This window comes from Zeus faber (assembly GCF_960531495.2).
Source record: "Zeus faber genome assembly, chromosome: 13".
Classification (NCBI taxonomy): domain Eukaryota; kingdom Metazoa; phylum Chordata; class Actinopteri; order Zeiformes; family Zeidae; genus Zeus; species Zeus faber.
This window is the reverse complement of record NC_137198.1, coordinates 7,843,634-7,854,130: the sequence shown is the minus strand read 5'-3', so window position 1 is coordinate 7,854,130 and position 10,497 is coordinate 7,843,634. Positions and strand designations below refer to the sequence as shown.

At 42.1% G+C, this 10,497-nt stretch overlaps 1 protein-coding gene across 1 annotated transcript; it reads left to right on the top strand.

The window, feature by feature from the left end:
- Positions 1-737: 737 nt before the first annotated feature.
- LOC307238784 (eukaryotic translation initiation factor 5A-2-like) lies at positions 738-4,958 on the top strand. The gene is made up of 5 exons (XM_080011923.1): positions 738-799; positions 1,242-1,415; positions 1,579-1,683; positions 3,164-3,292; positions 4,364-4,958. Exons 2-5 carry the CDS (start codon positions 1,251-1,253, stop codon positions 4,430-4,432), a joined length of 468 nt encoding a protein of 155 aa, XP_079868049.1. The 5' UTR covers positions 738-799; positions 1,242-1,250; the 3' UTR covers positions 4,433-4,958.
- The last annotated feature ends 5,539 nt before the right edge of the window (positions 4,959-10,497 follow it).

Here is a 10,497-nt window from a genome sequence, read left to right as displayed (position 1 = left end):
AATCTGATCAATCTGATCTATTTAGTCGAAAAGGAGCCTCATGTACTGTCTCACCACACCAGATCCAAGTCACCACGGAAAACGCACCACGGCCTCTTTCCTGTGCCCATGGGCTTCACTGAGTTTATGAGTTCCTTTATCTCCCTTTCGTCGGTCAAATCCATTCTAACTTCATTAATTGCATCTGATTTTTTTTCCCCTTCTGGTCAAAAGCAGAAAGATTATCGCAGAATGACAGAATATGAATACATTTTTGACTTCTCTGACTGCATACCATCTATTATGGCTTTACCCTTTTTCACAAATGAAGGTCATGGATGTTAAAATCTGTCGGCCATCATCATTTGGTATTGAACTGACTCAGTCTGATTGTTTTACTAATGATCAGCTGATCTGGTCGTAGTTATCTGAACTGTCCACTGGCGCTTGGAGAAGATCTAGGTCCCTTGAGTATCTGTTGCCTAACCTCAACCAGTCAGGGTTTGCAACGCTCTCAGCCCATCCTACGCCTCCCCGCCAGTATTTGTCCGGCTGCTCGATTCTCTGTTGTGACCGCGGGATGCACGCCTCCGTCGGTTCCCTTTGCAGGTCCACTTCACAGTGGACTTTGTCACCCCCTACGGTTCGGATCCTCGCTTGACAGGGTGGAGTTCCCTGTGAGGTGTGTCGAGCACTGCTGCACCCACTTTTCTAAATCCTTCCCCCCCTATCGCAGGCAGCACTGTGTTTAGAGCTGTCACAGCGGCCCAGTCGTGTTCTACCTGTTGGTGCTGTGGTAAGCCACTTTGAACCGGTGAAGGTAAGTGCAATGGAATTCTCACAGTTGTGCCGTATTTACTGTTGTGTTGTGCGGCGATGTTTTAGTTTAAAGGAACACGTTTGCAATGTGTAGAAATGACATAAACCTGCACCGCCCCTGAAATGCAAGTGTTCCACATGCAGGGGTAAAATTCTAACTAAAGTTAATAATCATAAATAAGCTTCATTGAGATTGGGATCACTTTCTTAAGGGAGACATGTTACATACATACATAAGATAAATACATGTACCCACAGTTTTCAATTAGACAGAATTAACTGTTAAGAAATATAAAACTGAACAGTGCCCACCAAAGTACATCTAAGTGCTGACCGACCGTGACTTATGTTCAGCACTAGACAACGTCACTTTGGCACTCCTGCAATGCGGCGCTTTTACGGTGCAGTGTCTTGTCATTTTTTTGTGCCCTTCCCCAGAACAGGCGAAGACGATGACGGCCGAGGACTTTGAATTTGTATACGAGGAGTTAGACTCGGGTACATATCCGGCTCAGTGCTCTTCACTGAAGAAGAACGGTCATGTCATGCTCAAGGGACACCCCTGCAGGATCGTCGACATGTCCACCTCCAAGACCGGGAAGCATGGACACGCCAAGGTGCCGAACGCTTTCGAATACAAAGCTGGAGGCGGGTTTAGGTTTCTTTCTTTTCCCACCGAAGTCGACCTCCCGTGGCCCCGCGGTGTAGCTCCTGTGCTTTTCCACGACAAGTTCAAAAGGAAAAGGAAAAAAAAAAAGTTGTTCATCCTGTTCCCCACAGGCTCACATCGTCGGTCTTCACCTGTTTACTGATTCCAAATATGAAGACTCCTTTCCGTCCAGCCACAGCGTGGAGGTTCCCACAATAAACAAACGCGAATACCAGGTAAAGTGGCTGATATGGGGGATGTCTCTGGGTTTTTAGAAAATGCCGTGGAGGTTTTTCCTCTCGGCCGTAGAGAGTTTATATCCGTGCACGTTCATGTGTTGTGTTTGTGCTCCTGAGGGCTGTGGCAAGACAAGACAGGTTTGTTTGTTTTTTTTTGTTTTTTTTAACCGGTTGGGCGGGTCTCACCTTCAGCCCGAAAGGCGTCACATCTCTGAAAGGCCTGGTCTATTGCACAGCACCAGGGAGACAGATATTTGCTAAACATGGTCAGCACATTCCAAACAATTTCAGCACTGTTATTAACTCCGAACAGACGGTTAACATACGTTTGTGAACGGGCACTCGGGCTGGGTGTTTGTGCTCAATACTCTTAAGGTGCCGATTGAAATGACACAATAACAACCCAGTCACAAGCAGTATCCAAACGTCTCCCGTCGAACGATACCTGCCTTCAACCCTTTTTGTACCAGATATAGAAAACAATTCATATTTTTTTTGCACGCAGCCAATCCCCGCAAGCGTTTTTCAATTTAATGCAACGTGTGATTGGCTCACTGCCGCAGCAGCAGCTACAACAGCTTTGTACGGTTATTTAACAGATTCACCAACACTTTGAACACTTTAAAAATTAATTTGTGTAAAAAATCATTTGGATGGGGAGGAGTGGTGGCTTTGTTTGCAACTGAATGTGTCCATTCACATGATGTGTTTAGTAGGTGCTCTATTGGTATCTGCTGGTATCGCGTTAAAGTTATTGGTACTGGTATCGTTATTTTTTTAAACAATACCCAGCCCTAACAGGCACCTTCATGCTCAAATGTTGGGTATTATCCTGTAGTTTCTTGATGAATTTGATGTGTTGATCAAGAAGGAGAGACCGCTGACGCTGACTTGAGTAAAATAATAGATTTATTACAAAAGAACAGCATCAGACTGGACTTGCCTAGGATGCCCAGGAGAGAACCGAGCCAGATGGATTCTCTGTCGAATGACACTCAGGCAGGCGCTTTTATGTTAAGCCGGATACAATGTTGACCATCTGATTGCCCTACACAGGTCACCGTTCACGTTTTCACCTTCCTTGACAATGGGCTCTGTCTCTCTCTTGAGACCCCTGGCACCGTCTGTTAATAATTATTATTTTATACAATGGGCACTGTCTTGGGACGCTACTCATTCCCAGACACCTCAATCCAAATGGTTTCTCGAGTTGTTAGGCAGCCCAGCGACATCACCAAAGTAAATGTCAGGAACGTGTAGAATGCGACGCGTCGTATCGCTGCTTCAGCGCTCGGACTGAGCTTCTTCTCTACAGATGTCTCGTAAAATGATGCAAGGGCCAAATGAACCGGAGAGGTTAAAGAGCTACTGCTGGTGTCCAGCCCGAGTGAAGCTGCAGAAAATCAACTGGGTGCATTGAGAGACTTCCACATTTTGTAATTTTTCTTAATTTTCGTTTGTCTGTTGGTGCTTTCAGTTGATATACACAGAAGACGGGTTTCTACAAGTGATGGACAACACCGGGGCGCTCAAAGAGTATAAATTACCGGAGGGTGATCTGGGCAAGGAGATTGAGGAGAAAGCAGCGTCCGGAACTGATTATAAGGTGAGTTAGGCTCAGAATGCGCTTATTATCTCCTAAATTGTGGAAGAACCTGACGCTGACTGAACCCTAAAATGAAACCAGGGAGACGCATGTTTGCCATGTTATTGCGATAGCTCCATCGGACACATTACTTCGATTAAGCTGTGTTCAACCAGACGTGATGCTATGCCCTCTCTGAGGCTTCATGATAATAAAAAAAAAAAAATTGTCAGACGGTATGTTCACCGTACAGTCTGTCCAGAGCCTTTTAGACCAAGCTAATGGTAACTTTATTGACAACGCACATTTCAACAACAAGGCGATTCAAAGTGTTTTACATCAAACATCAAAAGCATTAAGACAAAGTGCAAAAGAAACACATTATAAAACGACAAAGAATGCATAAAGTAAAAATATGGAATACATAGAATGCATTAAGTTTAAACATATAATACATAACGTTAAAATATAGAAAATATAGAATACATCAAGTTAAAAGATAGAATGCATCAAGTTAAAATATAGAATACATAGAATGCATATAGTAAGAATATAGAATATATAGAATGCATAAATTTAAAGTATAGAATATATAGAATGCATAAAACCCAGGACCTTCTTGCTGTGAGGCAGCAGTGCAATGCACTGCGCCACCGTGCCACTACATACAATAAAAACATAGAATACTAGAATAAAAACATAGAATACATAAAGTTAAAACATAGAATACATACAATAAAAACATAGAATACATACAATAAAAACATAGAATACATACAATAAAAACATAGAATACATAAAGTTAAAACATAGAATACATACAATAAAAACATAGAATACATACAATAAAAACATAGAACACAAAGTTAAAACATAGAATTCATAAAGTTAAAACATAGAAAGCATTTAGTTCAAACATGAAATATATAGAGTTTAATCATAGAATACGTAGAGTGCATTAAGTTAAAACTTAGAATACATAAAGTTAAAACATGGAATACATAGAATACATAAAGTTAAAACATAGAATACATAGAGTACATAAAGTTAAAACATGGAATACATACCATTCTACACTCTGTTCCTTTTCAGATTATGATGATCACATTCAAGGATATGGAGCGTGTCGTCAGCATAACTCCTCTGACCCTGAAAAAGTGAAGCGGCAGGAGGCTCTCTGCGCCAGATGTCCTCCGGTGCCTCGTTCGTTGGAAGATGGAATAGTCTCTCGTTGGATGACACAGCTGTCAATTTATGCCAAAATAATCATCTTAAAATGAGCAAAAGAATGCAACTGGTAAAGGGTGTTTAATGTGAAAAAAACAAAACAAAAAAAAAAAAAAACATGTTAGCTGGGTTAGGGGTTGACGATGCAATTTTGCGTCTAATTTTTATTCCAACTAACGCGGGCGGTTGAGGTGAATTGTACCACGCGGGGTGTGAAGGGGCCGGAGACAACGGCAGAACGTGTTTTTCAGGAGTAGGAACTGGATCCTGAAGAGGCGCGTAAACCCATCACAACATCACCTTCATGAGAGGGATCCTACTGTAGCGTACAGCACCGTGCCTGGTGTGTCTAAACAAACCAGGTGATGTTAGAGTTTATGTATTTGATATTTTATGTTCAATGTGTATTCAAAGTGTGCTTCTCACCGAACAATAAAAATGTCATAAGTCTTGCATCAGAGTGGGATTCCCACATCTCATTTTGTGGCTTGCCCGGGTGGAGCTATGATACGGACGTACACCCCCTGGTGGGCGGAATGACACCCTGGAATTCACTTTGGCAATCCCTAAGGTTATCACTACTCTGGTTGTTTGTTCAGTTTCCCTGTTGAAGTCATTGTGCTGTATATTAAAGTGTGCATCTGCATTATGCACACACTTTGTTCCCCTTTCTTCTTCCTCTTTCTCTCTCTCTCACTCGCTTTCTCTCCCCCCCCTCCACACACACACACACACACACACACAAAGGATTAATCCTGGATTAATCCTGTGTGTATGTCTGTACCAGAAAAGTTGCCCTAGTAAAGTTGTTTGATTCTCTTCATGAGAGACAGGAGATTTAATTATTATTGTTAATAATTTTATTATTATTATTATTTTTTTTTTTTTTTTACGGCTTCAGACTGCATTTTAACACAGTGAAAAGATGCAGCAGAGTGGTGCGTTTCTTACCACACAAAGCCTTCAGCCTTTAATATTTAAAAATGATGGCAACCAACCAGCCAACAATTTTAATACGGCTTTGTTTGGAAAAATCAGAACATTAGCCTTTGATTTGACAATATCCTCTGATTTGACTTTTGCATTTTTTCTTTAAATTATACTGTGTACTAATAATAAATACTAGTGTTCTCGCCATCTATGAAGCATTTGGAAACCGTATCATATAAATGTCATTAAATAAATGCCATACATCAGTGACAGTGTAGTTATGTTTTAGATTTCCATTTGAGACCCAAACCACGGGGCCTACTTGCCAAAAGTGCCTGAAAAGCACATACCAGACTGCATCCCTCCGTAACTGCTCTGAGAGCGTTATGCAAATCATGGGTTGGATGTTTCGTAGCCTTTGCACAGAGCTGTTATAGGATTAACAGGTTAGAAGCTCAAACAACATTCTGTCTTCATTGTGCTTCTCAAACCTTTTATTGGCGGGCCCCTGTTTAGGAAAAAAACACGTCCACACCCCCTTTGTGGATGTTAGAAATGTATAGCCAGCCACTAACATTATCCTTTCCATTAATAACAACAAGGCAACGCGTACTGTAGTGAACTCCATTTTACAAACACAGTAACATAGTAACATTAATTTATGTCTGAAGGGAAGAATAGAACTCAACTTTTAATCAAAAACATCCAATTCATATATTTTTTTCATTCCACTATTATAGTGATCCTCTATCCCGTAACCTTAATGTAAAAAAAAATTATGTATAATGTGATTTAATTTAATCAAAAATGTAAAATATAGGATTTATTCGGTCAACTACAACTAATTTACCTTCATTAAATCTCTTCCATCCTCCTGCAATATGTAAAGAAGCCAGGTAGAAAAACTTTATACAAACAATAACTAATAATAACTGTAATAACTGAGATTCATACAGTATATTCCCATTCATCGAGACACAGGAAAAAGATGCATAAGCAGGTTTGACACAGTACAGTTCTAACCTGGACATCAAAACTGGGTAGATAAGTGAAAGACAATGCAATGATAACGATTATGCATCACTTTAATATATTTTTCAAAATAATATTATTTTATAATATTATAACAACAAACAAAACTGAGGGTCACAAATAAATGATCACCATTTGTTTTGTTATGTGAGTTTATTGATAATAAACTCTAATTGATCTGCTGTGCGGATGGGGACACAGATTTACGTCTGAAAATAACGTCATTATCATGGTAATTCATCTTTTAATGCTGTAATATTTGGGATTCGACTTCCACGACACTATAAACGGACATGGGAATAAACGGGAGCCTCGAAAAAGTTATAAAAAATAAACCATATTATTATTCACTTTAAATAACATGATCTCGCGTCACAACACGTCAATAATGAAGTTTGTGACCGATCATTGTGTCCTATTCCTAAATGGCGTTCTTTCATGGAATGACTCACATTTGCAATTCATTAATTGTTTAGTGAGTGGAGACTTCCTGTGCAAGTTATTGTAAAAAATAAAAATGAGATGGATCTAAATACCCCCTGATCCATGTTCACATTTTGCACCACTTTATTTCGCACTATATTCATATTTATAGCTGCAGTATAACAGCCACGCTGCTCCTTAGTCCCTGTCGGAGATGTTTAAATGATAAACATGTATATCCTGTGAGCGGCTGCACAGTAATGCAGAATGACCGGCGCCGCCTGGGCATGTCTGCAGGCCGCGCAGGTTTCCCTCTAATTAACGTCGGTACGGTTTCTTTGAAAAAATCCTGCCCGTTGGCTTTCCACGTCCCGGCGCGGCCCGTCCTGCCCCTCCAGGTCTGTGCGGTATAAAGGGCAGGAGGGACCCGGGGCTCCGGAAAGCACCTGGCGCCGTCCGACCGCCACCCGTCCACGTAAGTTACTGTCGCTCGCCACGCGCAGATATCTCAAGTTTTGCGAAGCGTCTGTGTGTTTTCAAAGTCAGTAACGGTTTTCACTCCGTGATCTGACGGCTTCTACCTCAGCTTGTACCCGCTTGTGTCTTGCAATTCTGATGCGAGCGCGTGGGCAGGAACGGCAAAATGATCTTCCGAACGGGTCGGCGGTCTCGGGTCCCTCCGTCAAAGGAGTCGTACGGGCCGCTGGATCTTTTCGACTCACAGACTGAGGATGATAGTTTTTGAGGACAAAATTAAAGTCCAAGAGCAAAAATAAATAAATAATTAAAAAATAACATTTGACATAACTCATATTGAATGTGACTGATTTACCCTTTGCATTCCACAAATACTGTATAACAGAATAAAAACAAGCCGGCGAGCGACGATGTCGGCCATGTCCCCGGCTCGGGCCTCCTCGCTGACGGAGGAAGACTACGCGAGATGCCTCGAGGTCGACCCTGCAAGATTGTCGAGCTGAGCACCACCCAGACCGGAAAGCACGGACATGCCAAGGTGAAGCCGCACCATCCACCCAGCGTCTAAAGCTGCTCCCTTTCACACACCTTAATGCGCTGTGTGGTCTCTCAGGTCTCCCGAAACGCGTTTTTGAAGTTTTTTTTCGCTGAAAACACCACTCATGCATTCTAGCCATTCCAACATGCCTCTGAACCCCCACGGTGTTCCTGGCGCTCTGTTTAAATGGGAGGAGCTGCCCTCCAGAGGCTCCGGCTTCTGTGAGCCAATGGGGTTTGAGCTTTTCTCCGGGTTCCGTTGAATTTAGTCTGTAAACTTTCACTGATTTCGTTTTGGCAGCTACTTTTCAAAAGACGACATGTTGTGCAGTGTTCAGTGCTGGAAGAAGTACTTATATATTTAACAAGTAAAAGATGAATAAAAATACCCGTACGTCAAAAGTCTCCAAAGTACTTGTACATGTGTTGAAGAATGTACTAATATACTGTACACTGTGCTCTGATACTTTCCACCTCTGGCGACGCGTTGCCCAGGTTCATCTTGTTGGAACCGACATCTTTACCGACGTGAAGCTGGAGGATGGACGAAGATGGACGTTCCTTTCATCCGGTGGACCGCATGGCAGGTGAGGGACGCTCCTCCCCCTGTATGTTTACAGGAGTGGACGATTTGGGCGCAAGTGCACATCCGTCATCTGATATGGTCCCAGGGGTCCCCCAGGGGTCCCGGCATAATATTTTTAATGCAATATATACAAATATAAATCTATAAAGTTTGGGAGCCCCTGATTTAGAGCAAAGTTTTCCTCATGGGAGATTGCTCACACACGCATTTCAAATTTCAATGTCACTGCTTAATTTCCTTTGCCTGTTGGTGCTTCCGTCCACCAGGTTGGGCTCAGTGGAGATCCTAAATCCCTCAGTTGTCCCCGCCCACAGATGAAGTTGGGATTGGGTCCAGCCCGCCATGAACTTTAACCTTTGACCTTGAACCTCATTGGGGTCATGCTCAGCACTCCTCATAAGCATGTTGTCATCGGCCAAACTTTGGTTGAGATCAAGTGAGGACATGATCCTTGTTCGTTTAGTCTAAATGGCAAAAACAAATGCAAAAAGTAGTATTATTTAAAGTTGAGGCCTTGACTCAAGAGTTGCTTGTACGTTGATATTTCCAGGTCGTGGAGGTGGAGGATGCCTCCATGGTTCTGAAATCCGATGACGGTGTCTCAAAGAATGTTAAACTACCAGAGGAGGAATCAGTGTATATATATGTGTGTGTATATATATATATATATGTGTGTGTATATGTGTGTGTATATATGTGTGTGTGTGTGTGTGTGTGTATATATATATATATATATATATATATATATATATATATATATATATATATATATATATATTCTGTGTTTTCTGTGTGTCTTTTTGACGAGAGTATTGAGGTGTATTTAACTTACACCCCTGTGTGAGCGCTGTCCAGGTCACACTGCTTGAAGCTGTGGGCGAGGAGCGTGTGGTGGCAGTTGTCACAGTCGATTTAAGCACAAACACTCTTGAAATATTCCCCTGTGACGGAAGTCCACCGACAACATTTAAACCAGGTGAAGACAGCGACACAGTTTGGTCGTCCTGCGGCGGCTTAAAAAAAAAAACTCAAGGAATGTATTGCGTAAAAAGCAAAAGGATTCCCTGTGCTCACGTCAGCTGCACCTCAACCGTTTTCTTCCTACCGCCTGGGAGTGTTTGCTGCGAGCTCGGTTCGGACGCCAATACCCCGGCCCCCGGTTCGTTCAGGCATTTTAACCAAAGCAATAGTTTAAATATTGTCGTTTGGGTGGAGTACACCACAAGTCACCAGACCATAATTGAAACTGCGACCGCACGGCTCCTTCTTTATGTTTCAAACGACGCTCTCCCTTCTTCTTCGAGTTCCACGTTTGTGCGCCCAATTGTTGTGTCCTTGTGGGCAAAGGCGGACCCCGCCACCGACAAAAAGTTGGTGTAAAGTGTCTTGAATGTAAGGTATGAGAAATGGGACAAATCTGGGCTAGAATCAACAAAATAATCTCAGGGATTACCACTTTAATATGAACTGGTGGTGCTTGAAAATGGAACGGGGGCGTGAACCTTGGCGGGACGGGCTTCAGAGACGTCGCTCCCACGTTCCCACGTTCCCACGTAAGTGACGCAAATCCGTGCGAGAATTCCTGCGTAGTTACCGGGGGTAAGACGTTCTCTCCGCTGGAGCCTCGTTCTCCGGGACAGGTCGTGCAGGTTCCAGGCGACAGCTGTCTCACGTTTGATGACAGCGGAAAAATCTTTCATGTGACGTCGTATGTTGTTGGAATGACATTGCGTAGCTCTACCAGGTTCATTTAATCTTTATATTCCACAGTGTGTATGCACACAGGGTGAAACTATCTATCTATCTATCTATCTATCTATCTATCTGTCTATCTGTCTATCTGTCTATCTATCTATCTATCTATCTCTCTATCTCTCTATCTATCTATCTTTCTATCTCTCTATCTTTCTATCTCTCTATCTCTCTATCTATTTCTATTTTTTAATATTGATATTTAATTGTTGGCTGTATTTTAACGCAACTTTTTGTCTTAAAATATGTTCGAAATATTTCA